Source organism: Propithecus coquereli, unplaced genomic scaffold (genome assembly GCF_000956105.1).
Source record: "Propithecus coquereli isolate 6110/MARCELLA unplaced genomic scaffold, Pcoq_1.0 Scaffold85, whole genome shotgun sequence".
Lineage (NCBI taxonomy): Eukaryota > Metazoa > Chordata > Mammalia > Primates > Indriidae > Propithecus > Propithecus coquereli.
In genome coordinates, this window is record NW_012154729.1 from 5,923,489 (window position 1) to 5,940,257 (window position 16,769).

The following is a 16,769-nucleotide window of genomic DNA, read 5'->3' on the forward strand; positions in this document are numbered from 1 at the left end:
CCAAATAAGGTCACTGTGGGGTGTTTTTCAGCACCAGCAATCAATTCTCAGATCCCACAAGTTAAAGGGCTCAGTCCCACAAGACTGCCCCCACTTTAGACACCAGTCGCAAGTCCGAACCACCCGTACTTGTGACCAACTAGCTATAAGTTAAGTGCTCCTATGACCCTCTCTTCATCTTTGATAATTTGCTAGCATGGCTCACAGAACTCAAAAAAGAATTTACTTATGTTTACCAGTTTATCATAAAGGATAAAACTCAGGAACAGCCAAATGGAAGAGCTGCATAGGGCAAGGCATGGAGGGTGAGTGGTGGAGAGGCACAGAGCCTCCACACCCTCTCTGAGTGAGCCACTCTCCCTGAAAATCAGTGTGTTCACCAACCCAGTAGCTCTTCGAATCTAGTTGTGCAAGAGTTTTTGTAGAGCTCAATCTCCAGCCCTCCTCTACTCCCTGGATGCCAGGGCAGTGGAGCTGAAAGCATCCACCATCCATGCACATCATCTTTCTGATGACCAACCCCCAACCCAAGGCTGTCTAGGGCCCTGACTCTAAGTCACCTCACTGATGTAAATTCAGGTGTGATTGAAAGGGACCTGTTATGAATTACAAAAGATATTCCTATTACTTAGGAAATTCCAAAGGTTTTAAGAACTCTGTGACAGGAACTTGAGACAAAGACCAAATACATTTTTTATTATACCAGAATTACATTGTAAGGTTCTAGGTGGACATGAATCAAAAATTCATGAGACACTATTCAGCCCAGTGCAGTCACTGGACCTATGAATTCTTCCTTTATAATGTCTCTCAAATTTCCCACACCCCATTTCTTTTCATTGCTATTACTAATATCCTCACTCAGACTCTCTTCACTACAAGGTTTCTCTGTATTAATGTTGCCAATTTACTCAACAAATTTATTGAGCACCTACTTATGTACCTAGTATGTACTCATTCACTGGAATATAGAAGTAAACGAAGACCCCACACTGAGGAGCTTATGCTGTAGTGAGTGAGAGACATAAAGTATCAAATATGTATAAGGTAGTGGTGCTATAGTGGGTGTTAAGAGGAAAATTAATGGAAGCAGGTATGCTGTTTTATATAGATGGTCAGGCAAGTCTTCTCTGATAAGGTAACATCTGAGAGAGACCTGAAGGAAAGGAGAAAGGATCCCATATTGTGATATATAGGGTAAGAGTGTTCCAGACAGAATGAATAGCAAGTAAGAGAGAGGGACAGAAATCTGCTTGGTTTGATGAAGGAGCATGAGGAGGCCCAGGGACAAGAACAGAGAGAGGTAGTTGCAGGCCCCTGCGGATGCAGGCCCTTTGGCTTTCATCCTGAGTGAGGTAGGAACACACTGGAGGTTTTTGAATTGAGAAATAATATCTGAATTATATTTTAGAAGAATCTCTGTGGCTGTTGTATAGAGGGGCAAAAGAAGACTCAGGAAGACCACTTCTTAGTAATGTGGGTTAAAGATCAGGGTGACTTGGAGTAGAGAACTAGTGGTAGAGTGGTGTTCAGATTCTGTATATATTTTAAAGGTAGAGCTTATATGGTTGTAGAGTAGGAAAGAGATGAATCAAAGATGACTATGATTTTGGACTTGAGCAATTGGTAAAACAGACTTCCTATTTACTGACATGGGACAGACAATGGAGGAACGGGTTTGGGGGTAAAATAAAGATTCCTTTTTGGACACATGAACTTTGTGAGTGGCCCATTAGAGCTCCATGTGGAGATGTTAAGTAATCAGTTGGATACATGAATCTGGAGTTCTCAGGGGAGGACTGTTCTAGAGATGAAGTCTTGGGAGCCATCAGCATATAAATGGTATTTATAGCAATGGGATTAGATAAGGTCAACTAAGTGAAGGAAGGTTGAGAAGAGAACAAGTCTGAGGATTGAGCTTTACAGAATTCTAAAGTTTAGAAGTTGAGAAGATACGGAGGAGACTGAGAAGGAGTAGCCAATATAGTAGGAGAAGAACCAAGAAAGTGAGGAAGAAAATGCTTCTGGAAGGGTCAACTGTATCAAATGACATTGATGATAAAATGGTAAGAGAGTTCGTAATATGAAGACCAAAAATAGATTTGGCTATGTGATGGTCATTGGTGACCTTGGCTAGAGTTGTTGCTGTAGAGTGGTACGTATGTAAGCCTGATTGGAGTGGTATCAAGGGGAATTGGTTGGATGAGTGGGATGTTCCTCCCCCTCACATAAGGTCAGGAACAAGGCAAATATGTCCACTATGACTATTTTGTTCAGTATTTTATCAGAGGTTCTAGCTAGTGTAATAAGGCAAGAAAAAGATACAGCTATAAAAATTGGAAAGGAGGAAGTAAAATTGTTATTCAAAAATATGATTGTGTATGCATAAAATGCAAATAAATCTATTAATAAACTATTAAGATTAATGTGAATTTTTTAAATTGCTGGATACAAGTTTAATATCCATTATTTTTCTTTACCACACACAATTAGAAAATAAAATATTTAAATGCCATTTATAATAGCATAAAAAATATAAAATACCTAAAGACAAATATGATGAAATACATGCATGACTCCTACATTGAAAAACACAAATATTGCTAAGAAAAATTAAAGAATGCCTAGATAAAGGGAAAACTGTACCGTATTTGTGATTTGGATGATTTGGTATTATAGAGATGTCAATTCTTCCTAAATTGATCTATAAGTTGAATGCAATCCTAATCAAAATCTCAGGGCAGGTTTCTTTGTAGAAATTAGAAAATAGATTCTAAAATTTATATGAAAATACAAAGGACTTGATTAGAATAACCAAAGCAATCTTGAAGAACAACAATAAAGCTAGAGGTCTTACACTCTCACACTATTAGATATCAACACTTATTATAAATTACAGTAATTCAAACAGTGTGGTATTGGCATAAGGATAGACAAATAAACAAATGGAACAGAGTCCAGAAATAAACCCACAAATATTTGGACACCTGATTTACCATAAAAGGTACCACTGCATTCAATAAGGAAAGGATGATCTTTTAAATAAAGGGTACCAAGTCAATAGGTTATCCTCAATTCAACCTCCATTTACATGAAGTTCAAAAATAGGCAAAACTAAAGTATAGCTTTGAAAGTAAACTAGTTGATTACTCTCTCAAAGGACAGAGGGGCTAGTGAATGGAAGGGGGAAAAGTAGGGACACTTCTGGCACGGCAGTGCTCTTGATCTATGAAGTAATCACACAGTATTTGCTTTGTGGTTTTTCATTTAGCTTTACATTTATATTCTGTGCATTTTTTCTGTAAGCTTCAATAAAAAGAGAAAACAAATACCTAAAAAGGTGGTAGCTATTAAGTGAGTTTTAAACATTATAGGTGTATTTCTATGAAAAAAAACTTCATAAAAACTGAAAAAATATTTTTTTCAGATTCTCCTTTTGCACTGTACTGGATTTTTCCATATTATTTAATGAAACTATACAGTATTTACTTTTAGGAATTTTTCCTTTTGTATATTGTAAAGTTTAAATTTTTTCCTTTTAATATTTAGAAAGACATACTTTTAAACTGAGATGCTTCCATAATCTGTTTTACCTTTCTGATCCTTTAATTTATTGCTTTGGTAGTAATTTATCAATTGTAAATTATATTTTAAATTGTATTAATTTTGAGTTTTCAGTTCCTTTAAACACATGATATCTTCTGGGACAATGAAGAGCTTGTAATTTCTTCTGAGATGACAGGCAGCCTCATTAGTAAAATTTGACTCCTTCCCTTTTCGATTTTTTTATTTGCAGCAATTTAGTTATTGATACCAACGTTTTGGTTTGGCATTCATAATAGTCCTATTCGTCACACTATGGAGATGAGGTAGATCTGTGGTTTATTATCTTTGCAATTTCTAATAAGAACCATATCTACTAATCTTGTTCCTAGTGAACAAAGAAACAAATGTTTCCTCACTGAAAACATTCACCTCTAAATAATTTTTTTGGTGAGTAACACATTCTCTATATAGTTTTGTCAAATAAGAGATTATGTATTAAACATTGGTTCATATTCTCTTTTTCTAGAGAAAATCTCTTCATGAAAACAAATTGAAGAGGCTACAGGAGAAAGTAGAAGTCTTGGAGGCAAAGAAAGAAGAATTGGAAACAGAAAATCAGGTGTTAAATAGGTAATGTGTTTTTATGTGTATCTACCTCATGTGGTTATTTTGATGTCATAGAACATTGTTTTTTTTTTTTTTTTTTTTTTTGAGACAGAGTCTCACTCTTTTGCCCTGGCTAGAGTGAGTGCCGTGGCATCAGCCTAGCTCACAGCAACCTCAAACTCCTGGGCTCAAGCAATCCTACGGCCTCAGCCTCCCGAGTAGCTGGGACTACAGGCATGTGCCACCACGCCTGGCTAATTTTTTCTGTATATATGTTTTTAGTTGTCCAGATAATTTCTTTCCATTTTTAGTAGAGACGGGGTCTTGCTCTTGCTAAGGCGGGTTTGAACTCCTGACCTTGAGCGATCCACCTGCCTCGGCCTCCCGGAGTGTTAGGATTACAGGCGTGAGCCACTGCGCTGGGCCCCTTTACTTTGTTTTTTAACTGAATGTTCCTTCAAACCAAAAGGTCTCTATCACGAGCCAGGTGCTTGTGTTACGGTTGGAACTGACAGAAGAGGTCAGTCACTGGCTTCAGTAGCCAGGAATGGTGTGAGTTCTTGCTGCCAAGGCAATACAGTTGTAGCTATTGCATAGTTCTGGAAATTGTGGCTACAACTTTGAATCAAAGGTCAGTTTTTGGTTTCCTGGTGTGGAAAAATATTATTGGGCTATAGCTTCTGGATTTGCAGTCACATCCAAGCACAGCTAGTAATTAGCATCATTAGCTCTTTTTTTTTCTCCTCTCCCTCCTTCCCCCCGCCCCAAAGTCTCGCTCAATTGCCTGGAGCACAGTGGCATGATCACAGCTCACTGCACCCTCGAATTCCTGGGCTCAGGTGATCTTCCCACCTAGCCTCCTGGGCAGCTAGGACTACAGGTGTGCACCACCGAGCCCAGATAGTTTTTAAAAATATTTGTAGAGATGGAGTCTTACTATGTTGCCCAGGCTGATCTCAAACTGCTGGCCTCAAGCAGTCCTCCTGTCTCAGCCTCCTAAAGCACTGGGATTACAGGTGTGGGCTTCTGCATCTGGCTGCATTTTTTAAGCTGAGAAGATTTACTAAATTGAGTTGGTGGTAGTGGCATTGGATGACCCATTTAAGTTAATAAAATCTTTTCGAATTCGCTAATTAGGGGTGGCTTTCAGGACTTTAGGTATTAAAGTATTAGACTTTTCTATAATGGAAATTGCCTACAATATCATGCACTGATGTTTTATGATGTATACTGGTATTTTCTGGTAATAATTATTACAAGTTTTTTTTTTAATATATATTTTAGAACATTTAAAAGGTTTTTGGACTATGGAAATAATGCCAAACTTACAATACTCTGTTCCAAAGTAGGAAGCCACCAAATTGATTCTAAAACAAAATTCAACTTAGTACCTCTTCCGTAACCATTAATATTGAAATACCATCAATTCAAGATTGGGCAGCTATGGCACAGATCATCTAGCTTTGAATGGTTTTGAAACTATATTTGATTACTGGTGTGATTGATAGTCAGGAAAGTCATGTCCAAAAAGATGATCTGTGAAGACCTGAAAAGTTAGCTTTTATCTTCATGCTATTTTTTCCTAAAGTTGAATAGCTTCACCTTTGTGAAATAAGATAAACCAAAGTATTTTTCATGTTCGCACAGTCAGCACTTATGATACCAGAGGTGTGGGTTTTTTCCCCATACACGAAATAATCAATTCTCCAGTGGACACCAATAATTGTCCTATAATTCAATTCTAACACTATTATCTGGAGATAGCAGATGCCACAGTTAAGGGCTCAGGCCCACACAATGGCTCCCCACTTCAGAATGCAATCACAAGCCCCAGGTTGTGACCTGTGTTTCTGACCAACTGGCTAAAAATCAGAGTTTCCATGACTCCTTCCTCGTGTTCAATTAATTTGCTAGAGCAGCTCACAAAACTAAGGGAAATACTTTATTTACATTTACCAGCTTTATAATACTTTATTATAAAGGACATTACAAAGGATACAGATAAACAGATAGATGGAAGAGATGCATAGGGCAAGGCTTGTGGAAGGATTGTGAAGCTGCCATGCTCTCTCCAGGCATGCCATCCTCCAGGAACCTCCAATAACCCAGAAGCTCCCTGAACCCTATACTTACGGGTTTTTATGGCAGCTTCATTACACACATAGGCATGACAGATTACATCATTGGCCATTGGTGATCAACTCAACCTTCAGCCCTTCTTCTTCCCCAGTGGTCACAGGTGGAGAGTGGGGCAGAAAGTTCAACCCTCTAACCATTCCTTGGTCTTTCTGGTAACCTGCCCCATCCTGAAGCTATCCCCCAGCCACCATTCTTCTCATTAGCATACAAAAGACACTCTTATCATTGTGGAGATTCCCTGGGTTTTAGGAGCTGGAATGGGGTAGAGACCAAATATATATTTCTTATTATATCACAATATCACACCTACATTTTAAAAATGAGGTTGAACTGTATGAGATTCTCTATATTTGGCCATATTTCATCTGGAAAAGTGGCAATTTCATAAGGTTCGACCCATCATTTTCTCTGCAGTTGGCCCTGGAACAACATGGGCCTGAACTGCGTAGGTCTGGATTTTTTTCAACCAAACATGTATTCGCAGGATGTAAAATCTGCATATATGGAGGGCTGACTTTTTCTATATGAAAGTTCCACAGAGCTGAGTTTGGGAATTGAGTATACAAGGATTTTTGTATACAAGGGAGGTCCTGGAACCAATCCCTCCCACTGAGAGACAACTATATTTTTATTTGATTCCTTTTGTGTAAGATAAGGCACTCTTTTGGTTTAAAGAGTCTCCTTTGAGTTTTAGGATTCATGAATTTGGGGGAGAGGATGAAAGTAAAAGTATCAAAGATTTTAAATTTTTGATTAATTAGCAAATAAAACTTTGTGAGTTGACAGCCTGCAATGCTGATAATCTCATATGATTAAGATGTAATGTCATTTTTCTGTTTATTTTTCTAGGTAAACAGATTTGCATCTATATATGATATATAGATAAATCTTAAAATTTAGAAATCCTTCTCTTCCAATTTAAAATCATATTCTCTGAATCATACAGTTCTTCAATACAGTGTAACTGTTAAAGAACAGAAATGCCTTTTTTTTCTTTTTAAGACAAAATGTTCCATTCGAAGAATATACAAGGCTTCAGAAAAGACTGAAGGATATACAAAGACGACATAATGAATTTCGAAGTCTCATTTTGGTTCCTAACATGCCACCAACAGCATCCATCAATCCTGCTAGCTTTCAGTCATCAGCCATGGTTCTAGGCATGGAAACATCCTTTCCTCATATGCAGGTACAAGCATTTATTTTAGGAAAAAAAGTTTGTCAAAGATTTCTGTAGGTTTTTACCTATTTAAATATAGAGTTAAAACTCAAATGTAAATGTGATCAGTGCTCAAAATTTGCCACAAAAATGATGTAAACAGTTAAAGCCGGTCAGTTTTAACTCCTTCCTTTACATTTACCATACAAATTTGCTGAGAAATATAGTAGACTTGAATCTCTTCTGTTCTTTAGTGGTGGTACTAGGAGTGAAATCTCATGTTTGGCAATAGAAGACACTTTATTAATGAGTCTTTGAGTAACCTAGAGTTTGTAGCTTACTCATATAATACTAATTACTACTGAGCATTTATTAATGCAGTCAACTATGCATTTTCCATACAATATCTAATACTCATGAAAAATGCTTTGAGGGCAGATATTTTTCCTAAATCATAGACAAGGAAACTGAGTCAGAGTCAGACTTGCCTAAGATCATAGCTAATAAGTGACAAAGTTAAGTTTCAAATCTAATGCTTTCTGAATCCAAAACCTGGGCTCTTTCTATTGTATCAGGCAGGGCTCTGAGATAGTGAAGGAATCAAATTGAATGGTTTTCAGAGGATAGGCTATTAATATGTAATTGTTTTATAATGTAAGCACAGAAGATTTTAGTCACTGAATTTAATATCAGGCTAAGTGCTTTGGAGTTTAATAGCAGTTTATTATAAACAGTCTTATTACAGAAAGTTGCCATATAAATATGCCTGGGCCCTGCATTAGTGTTATATTTCTGATTCACTCCTTGGTGAATTTTACACCTAGAGAAGAACAGATTTTGGGTTTTGCTTAAGGCTACAGCCTGAGGCAGGAAAGAAGTGACAACTAGTTAGTAGTTTAGCCCCTGCTGCTGTGTTTTTAGACTGCCACAGTGGTCATTTCCTTGCCAGATGTTACAGGCCTGTATAAAAGAGGTAGACTCAGCCTGCTGCATAAGTTACTTTTCTACAAGGTTTTCTAACGGTTTCTTTTGCTGTGTTTTCTGTGCATAACTTTAAGGAGGAACAGCATCAAAGGGAACTCTCTCTACTTCGCAAAAGACTAGAAGAACTAGAAACAACACAAAGAAAACAACTAGAGGAATTTGGACCTCCTGGGGAATGAAGTTCTTGGAGAAAAGTCAGACCAAAAGAGGTGAAATCAGTGACTCCATAAAGCTTGAAGGTTTAACATTTGTGGCATTTAGATACTTTATTACTGTTTGCCAAAATACTTGAACGTGCCTCAAGAAAAGGTACCAGCTACGTGCTATATTGCATGACTATCAAGATTTTAGGATTTTACTAGTTGATGACAAGTGATGCATTAAAAGAAAGTTTCAGAGAAATTTAGAATATGTGATTACCCTTTGAGAATGTAAAACAAAAACTAAAAGTAACTAATTAGGGAATCAAGTTATAAAATTATTTATTTTGTTGAATATTTTTGCCTGAAATATGCCCATCTTGAATTCCCTTTTCCTCATCTTTGAGATGCTTGGCAAAAACAGAGTCAATAAACATCTTCTGGTTTGCTATATACAAAAACTATAAACTAGTTTTTGAAGAAAGATGACAATTTAAAAGTCTGCATAAAAAAATCTTAAAGGTATCTCCATTCATTATAAAAGGCTACCTTTTCTAAAAACTGTGCATATAATTTATTAAAGAACTTAATATTTTTCTAACTGTATTTCGTATTTGATTTTTTGAGCATACAGCATATATTTAGCAATGTAGAAGATCTCACTGAGTTTAACTTTGTTGAATTAGAACAGAAAATAACAAGTATAAATAATTAAATCCTGTGGCTGTATTAAATTAGGGGGGCATTGATTATAAAACTTGAACCCAGTGGGGTCTCTATAGAGGTATTGTTGCCATTTAACTTTGCTTCCCACTATTTTGGATCTAACCAAATAATGATAAATGTTTTATTTCTCTGTGTCCATAAATATGCCATCATTTACTTTTCTTTTCTCCCATTGTGTACCCTTCAGAAGCTTTTTATGTAACATCTTGTAGAGAAATTCTACCGGAATAATTTCTTGTCAATGAGGCAGAGCTCAAGTCTGCCAAACTAAGTGGAGAATGTCCATTATCCAGAAGTCTTCACAATCAAAAGTCCAAGTTGATGGTGGAGGTCAGGAGTGTAATTCAGCAGCCCTTAGCACCATTCAGCAAGACACTAGGTTTACTTACTCCATAATATAGCTGCTTATTCACATAGAGTATACAGTGACACTTTGTTCCTGAAAAATAATTTCGATGGAGCCACTTAGAATAAAAAATTATAACTAGTAAACTGAAAAAAAGACAAACAGTCCAGTCCAAAGTTACATCAAAATGTTTATTTTTGGATATAGACATTTAAAACATTCATCTCCAAGAACAGCTTCAATCAGGTATACAGTAAGAAATAGACTTTAAATCCTAATACGGAAAAGGTAACAGAATTAATTTTTAAATGCTGCTGTAGACACTAGTGTTAGGAAAAAAAGTTTATAAATGGTTTTGCACCAAAAAAATATGCAAAGAAACTTGAAAATAGAAATCGTTTGCCATTTGTTTCTCTGTTGCTGTTTAATATAGACCCAGTGACTGATTGTCTTCAGCACACATCTAATTTGGCCATTTACTGCTTTTGGCTAATGCGATCCAAAATGTGATCTAGATAGTGCTTTTCACTGGAGGATTGACAAACACGCTACATACATTAGTGAATCTCCACACCACCTCAGTGAGGTAGGTTAGAAATATTAATACAGAAATTGAGGCACAAAGAGGTAAGTGACTTGCCCAAAGTTCCCAACAGCACAGTCCCTGGAAGAGGAGGTAACTCTCTACACAGGACTCATGTGCCAGAGAGCTGGACAGGGACACCTTCGTGTAGCATTTAGTAAATACTTACTTAGATAAAGCTGTAGCTGATCCTTTGAGTTTTCTGTACCCTTAAGAAGGGGAAGTCTTTTGGGCAACTCTCCTACCCTTGGCTCTCAACTCTCCTACTATTGTTCTCTTATGAACTCCTTCACCTCTTTGAAGACTGTAGCAGCCTTATATGGGGACCAGACCTCTCACCTTTATGTAACCTATTTGGTAGTATTTTTGAGGTGTGTCCATTGGACAGACAGTGGTCAAAAGCGAAAGGATTGGGAAGGTGCCTATCAGGGCGGTAACTGCTTATTTTCTCTGATCGGTTTGTTGAGGTATCACCTTTCTCTCTCTTTACCAGATACTAAGGAGCAAAAAAGAATTGCATTTATCTAAGACAAATTCATGTTTAAATCCTGATGTTCCATATAGTATTGGTAAATGATTTTAACGAATGTGTGATCATGTTTGATTTGACTTGAAAAAAATTCTTCCCTAGATCAGGGATTTGGAGCACCAAGGGTAAAAGGTGCCTGTCACAAGAAAAGCTTGAGTTGCCAATTACACTTTTTACTTCTTCTGGTTTAATAGAAGGAAAAACACAGTGGTATTAAAATTGGTCATGAGCAGCAAAAATTCAGGAATAAAAAAATCGGCAATAAAAAGACTACAGAACTGGCTAGAGACTTCTTTAAAAAGAAAGGTATGAATAAAGTGGGTATTTTAAATTCTTTCTCCTGTGAGGAATACTTTCCAAAAGTACATAGTAAGACTAAGATACCAAGTTGTATACTAATATTTTTTGGGCCTTGGGCCTCAAATATATATATTTATATATAATACTCCAGTGTGAACAGCAATTTGATGAAATGTAAAATGTATTTTTTTTTTTTTCAAATCACACACAAGTATTTATAACCACAGGGTTCACCAGAAACCTAAAGCAAGGAGACACTAGTATCTTAGAAATGCAGGATTAGAAGAGTAAATTACTCTTCCACAGATAGTTCTGATCAAATGTTTTGAAGCAGACTAATGATTTTTTTGTATAATACCCAACATGTCCACTATCAAATACATTATGGAACAAAAAATGAAGGGAAAAAAAGGAACATGTTAGGACAAAGTGGGTAAAATGCTGTTCATTTAAGTAAAGCCCACTCACTCTCCTTGCTTTAGAGCTCCTTTATGAAATGGAGGTGAGTTGGATGGAATGCAGTTGGTGACCACTGAAAAACACGAGCCCTTTCAACAATGTTGCAACACTGTTAGTTTTTGGTTTAAACACACACACTCACAAATGCTAAGTGTACACACTACCAAATTCTGCGGTCAGCTTTTCCAAGAACTACTGGGGAAAGTTTCAATGCTGCAAATCCTCAAGGTTGCCCTAACACCTCCACCTTGTTTCCAAATGACTCATTTCACATTTTGTTTTGAGCATTGGCAAGTATCCCTTTTCTGCAGAGGTGCAGTGTAGTCACAAGTGCTACATAGCTGTAGTTTTCAAACAAAACCACTTATATCATTGTGCTTAAGTGGAGACTGTAGTTACAATACTGACACTTGCTTACTGGCCCTGTATTCTCTGTAAACAAGGAGGCTGTTTGCAACAACCACTTCAACTCTATTTACAGAAGGGTTCCCACAGTATACACACAGGCACAACGGTTGGTATGCTTTCTAAAAGCTGTGCATGTGCCTTGGTCTCTTAAAAAGACAGTGCTCAAAGTGGAACCTATGTGCAAACAAGAAATTAACGACACAGAGTAGCTCAAGCAGCCATTTAGCTCCCAAGTCGTCTGAAGAACTTTGCCAGATTAAGCCAGGCCCCAGAGTGCTTATATCCACTTGCATTTCTTCTTTTCATCAAATAAGACTTTTACATGCAAGAGTTGTTTCTGAGCTTCTTCCAGCCCTCGTTCTCTTTCTAGTTTATTTAGAATCTGTTGACAATTAGAACAGTTATTTTAGATATTGTGGTTTTTAGCATTACAATTCTGTTTTTTTGCATACCTGATGCCGTGAGTGGTAAAATCTGTATGAAACAGATGCCAACATTTTCTTCGATCATTTACATACTCACTTTGCAAGTTGTTTTGCTAAGTCATTATCACAGGATCAACAACACTTTGGCTTAAAATAGAAGCTCGCAAGAAATACCAACAATTTGCTTACAAATATGGGGCCAGGCTTCCAAGGCCCTGCTTTATGCATTATGTCACAGCCATTCCAAGCACAGCAAGCATTCCTGAGCAGCCAACATGCAGGCAAGTATTTCTACTTAAATGCAGCAGGCAGGGCATCCTGGTCAGAGACTAATACCTCCCTCCCGACCTGGGCAGTGTAGTCCCTCCACTTCCCTCCCCCATCCCCAGTGCTTCCCTTCTCTCCCCTGACCCCTGGAAAGAGGGATGCTTATCATGTTTAAGGAACTCATTGCCTCTACCCTACCTTAGCGCTTCACTTGATCTTCAAGTAGCAAATGGAATTGGTGAGCTATTCTCACCAGTGACATGGATAGCCTGTCCCAGCATGACTGAGTGGGGGGGAATCAGGGAAGGGGGAATTAACATATATTTGGAAACAACAACTGATGAATGTGTCTGTGTGAATTCCCAAAGAAAAAAATCCAGATTAAGGAGAATTAATCAAAGGAGAATGGTTTATTGAAATAGTTGCTTAAGTTAGAAATGTCATATAACTATTGAATACAAAATCTAGGCAATTTAACAAGCTTAGCTTTCATTTTTAGCAGATGACAATCAAGCATAAGCTGACCCTATTTAATAGGGCCACTACTTACTCAAAGTTAACTTGAGTCAGGGTGGCTGTAGGCCCCATGACCTCAAATGTAAATTCAGGCTGGTCCAAAGGTGGGCAGCATGATAAAACGGTAAGAGGGGCAGCCGTGTACAGGGTCTGGCTCAGTGCCAGGATCCCCCATCTCAGACTTCCTGGCCTTCCTTTCTGGCCATTTGGGATGCCAGAGCTGTCCTGAAACTTACAGAACGCTATAACCAAGTCCTTGTGACTGATTCATAGGTTAAAAAACAATGTTATTTAAAATCTTACCTCATCAAAATATTTTACGATGTATTTGTAGATTTCTGTCAAGGCCACTTCTTCATTAAATTCGTTTTCATGTTTCTAAAAGAAAGGCTTGTTGAGAGATTCTGAAATGACTTTTTTTTTTTTTTTATAAAGGAGTAACCAAATATTTCTGCTTTCTAATGATACCTTAGATTCCTGAGTTAAGAATTCTTCCATTTCTGAAGGTGACAATGGAGGCAAATCCCTGATTGCTTTGTAATAAGATTTTACTTCTTCTTTGTAGGTTGGGATATCCTTGGCATAGAGAAGTTTATTAGTTGGTGCTTCCTGAAAAAAAGCAACCACCACCAAGAGAGTAAAAAACCATGGGGAATTTATAACAGTATTACCTCCTGCTAACAAAGCTTCATGCAGTAGGCCTTAATAAATGTTGTTGACTGAATGACTGACTGCCATCTAGATAGTTCTGGTGAGTCACTGTTATTTTCAGGCAGATTAAATGCTAATATATTCTGCCTTCCTCTCATAAAAGAACTAAAATTATTATTTTTGCATGATTTTGAGTTACTGTAACAATGGAACTTATTTCAATCATAGTTCATTACTAATGGTTGTAAAAAGCCTGAATTAAAACATTTGCTCTCATCCTCACCCACCAGTGAATTTGGCATTTATAAAAGACTTGATTGTAGGTCTGATTGGGCTCTTTATATAACCATGAAACTGGTAAGTAATTGGCAGTGGCAGATTTTTCAGCTTGTCCCTTTTATTTTATTATTTTATCAAGATCTTCCATTTTCCTTAAGGAAGTTCACAGTCATTAGTATTGGTTCTCATATCTGATTTTGCAAAGGTCCCCTGGAAGTTTGAATGTAATTACAACAGTGATAATATTTTAAAATAAATTAAGAATTTTAAAAAGTCATTATTTTTCACAAAATTCTGCTCAGGGAAGATAGGTGAGTTAATGATAGGGCTAATGTCCCAGTAAATTTAAAGAGCCCATGAGGCAGAATCAATAGCTTGATCAATTATTCTGAAGGATGCCTAAACTGAGATCTTATTGAGATTTTCTCATTTGTCAATTTAAGTAGAGCTCAGAAATCATGTGATCACGCATTCATTCAATAAACATTTATTTACTAACCAGCCACTGTGCACCAGTATCGAGTGTACAATAATAAAGATGACCGGTGCCTGCCCTTAAGAAGCTTACATTTAAAATTTACACTGTGTGAACTGTGACACAAGTAATTAGCAGGGGATAAAGAAAAGGACTGTCGAGTTGGACAAATCAGAAATCATAATTCTGCTTTGTGTGGTCAAGCAAGATTTGTAACACTAAGAACATCAATTTCCTCATCTATAAAATGAGGGTAATAATAACTATCAGATGTGGTACTTGTGAGGATTAATTGAAATATACCAAAAACATGGTAAATAATGTATACACAGCTATTTTTACTGTGAATAAATAAACATCTAAGTGTCTTTCAGTGTGCTAAGATGAACTTTATTAGTCACATGAGGAAAGCTCACAGAGTAGGTATGTTTAAACTGATCTGAGTCTCCTACATTTTCGGGTACATGTTAGGAAATCATGTTTGTTGAATGGGTGAGTAGGATTTTACTAGATGGGTTGTGAGACAAAAGCTATAGCACAGAGGGTATGCAGAGTGTGCAAGAAAATGATAAGGCCAGGAAAGAGACCTGAAGCCCATCAGGAAGCACCACATGGCACTGCGAAGACTTCAGCAGGTAGGTAATGGGAAGTATTTGCAATTTTTAAGAAGCAGACTGACAAGATCAGATGTATGTTTCAGAAAGATAACCTGAGACACCGTGAAAAGGAAGCATTTAGGGGATAAGTGGGCAGCAGGGGCAAGGACACCAGTTAGGAAGCAATTATTATCCCAGGAGGCGGGGGATGAGGAGGAAGGGACAGAAACATGTTCAAGAGAGAAGTGAGTGGTAACCAATTGACTGGGGACAGAGGTTGGAAGAAAGCAGGAGGAGTCAAGACAATGCTGAGGATTCTACTCTGAGAGACTAGGCAACGTGATTTTTGCAGGAAGAGTGTTGATAAAGAGTTTAGATTATGCCTAGGAGTCTGTGGCACCTATGAAACATCAATCACTGTTCATTCCGGGTACTCTTAAAATCCTCCTGCCAAAGAGATGCTTCTCAGCATTCAGAGGTAATCCACTAGGTACAGATATTACTGAGTTTAATATATTTTGGAGTCCTCAGATACAACCAAAACATCTTTCTTCGCTTTCTTGGGGCTTTTGATCAGCAAAGAAAACTACAGGAAAGCAGTGTTCATGCTTTGATTATAAACTGACAAACTGGTATTGTTACAAATCTCAGGCAAGATTTTCTTCCCCATAAGCAATTTGTTATATACTTTTTATGTATATTCAGATGCAATTAATTTAGTTTCATACTACTTTGGGTTAATAGCTTATGTGTGTCCATAGAGGGTTTTTCTAGGAAACAAAGAAAATGCATACTTTGTGGTATTGTTTTCATTTTTTTTTTTTTTTTTTTTAGAAATGGGGGTCTGGCCCTGTTGCCCAGGTTGAAGTGCAGTGGCATGATTAGCTCACTGCAACCTCAAACTCCTGGGCTTAAGTGATCCTCCTGCCTTAGCCTCTGGAGTAGCTGGGACTACAGGCACATGCCTCCACACTTGGCTAAGTTTTAAAAACATTTTTTGGAGATGAGGTCTTGTTATGTTGCCCAAACTGGTCTTGAACTTCTGGCCTCAAGCAATCCTCCTGCCTCCCAAAGTGCTGGGATTATAGGCATGAGCCACCATGCCTGGCCATTTACTTTTTAAAAAAGAATAGATTAAAAATAAACAAGATAGATTTTAAAGAAAAGCAAATTTACAGTGACCCTCATTGACTATTTCTTTTTGGCTGGTGTAGAAATGCTTGCTCATAGGAGTATGGACAAGAAATACACAAACTGGGCCTTACCTTCCCTAGTTGCTGCTCTGTGAGAGAAAATGCGTCCATGAATGCCTGGGCAATCACTGACAAACAGCCATCTATGTGTGGTGTCTTCTTAATGTCAAAGACAAATTGAGGGTTCTTCAGGATGTTTACCCAGAAGCGAAGAGGAAGGCTGTTCAAAGAGAATAATTCTTTTCAAATAGGGCCATTCATGAAGCCAATGGTCTGTTTATCACAGTTTGTAAACGGGCGGTTTTGTCCTTGTTACTGAAATATACAAGTCTGCTTAGCCAAACATACCAAGCAACAGATGGCAGCATCACTCAGAGAACAAGAAAGGGTTAAACTGACAGAGCTACTGCTGAAAGGAAGGCTAGAGGAGAAATTTGAAAGT

At 37.5% G+C, this 16,769-nt stretch overlaps 2 protein-coding genes across 2 annotated transcripts in view; one reads left to right on the plus strand and one right to left on the minus strand.

Annotated features, from left to right (window-relative positions):
- The window catches only part of CEP83 (centrosomal protein 83kDa), a 106,561-nt gene extending 97,716 nt beyond the window's left edge, over positions 1-8,845 (plus strand). The window contains exons 12-14 of the mRNA XM_012663992.1: positions 4,073-4,176; positions 7,294-7,480; positions 8,509-8,845. Coding sequence (XP_012519446.1) covers positions 4,073-4,176; positions 7,294-7,480; positions 8,509-8,613 — 396 coding nt within the window. The 3' untranslated portion in view covers positions 8,614-8,845. The remainder of the gene's footprint in view (positions 1-4,072; positions 4,177-7,293; positions 7,481-8,508) is intronic.
- Positions 8,846-9,823: 978 nt separating this feature from the next.
- The window catches only part of PLXNC1 (plexin C1), a 137,007-nt gene continuing 130,061 nt past the window's right edge, over positions 9,824-16,769 (minus strand). The window contains exons 28-31 of the mRNA XM_012664045.1: positions 16,400-16,547; positions 13,602-13,742; positions 13,437-13,511; positions 9,824-12,307 (exon numbers count right to left, since the gene is read on the minus strand). Of these exons, the coding sequence (XP_012519499.1) occupies positions 12,203-12,307; positions 13,437-13,511; positions 13,602-13,742; positions 16,400-16,547 (469 nt within the window). The 3' untranslated portion in view covers positions 9,824-12,202. The remainder of the gene's footprint in view (positions 12,308-13,436; positions 13,512-13,601; positions 13,743-16,399; positions 16,548-16,769) is intronic.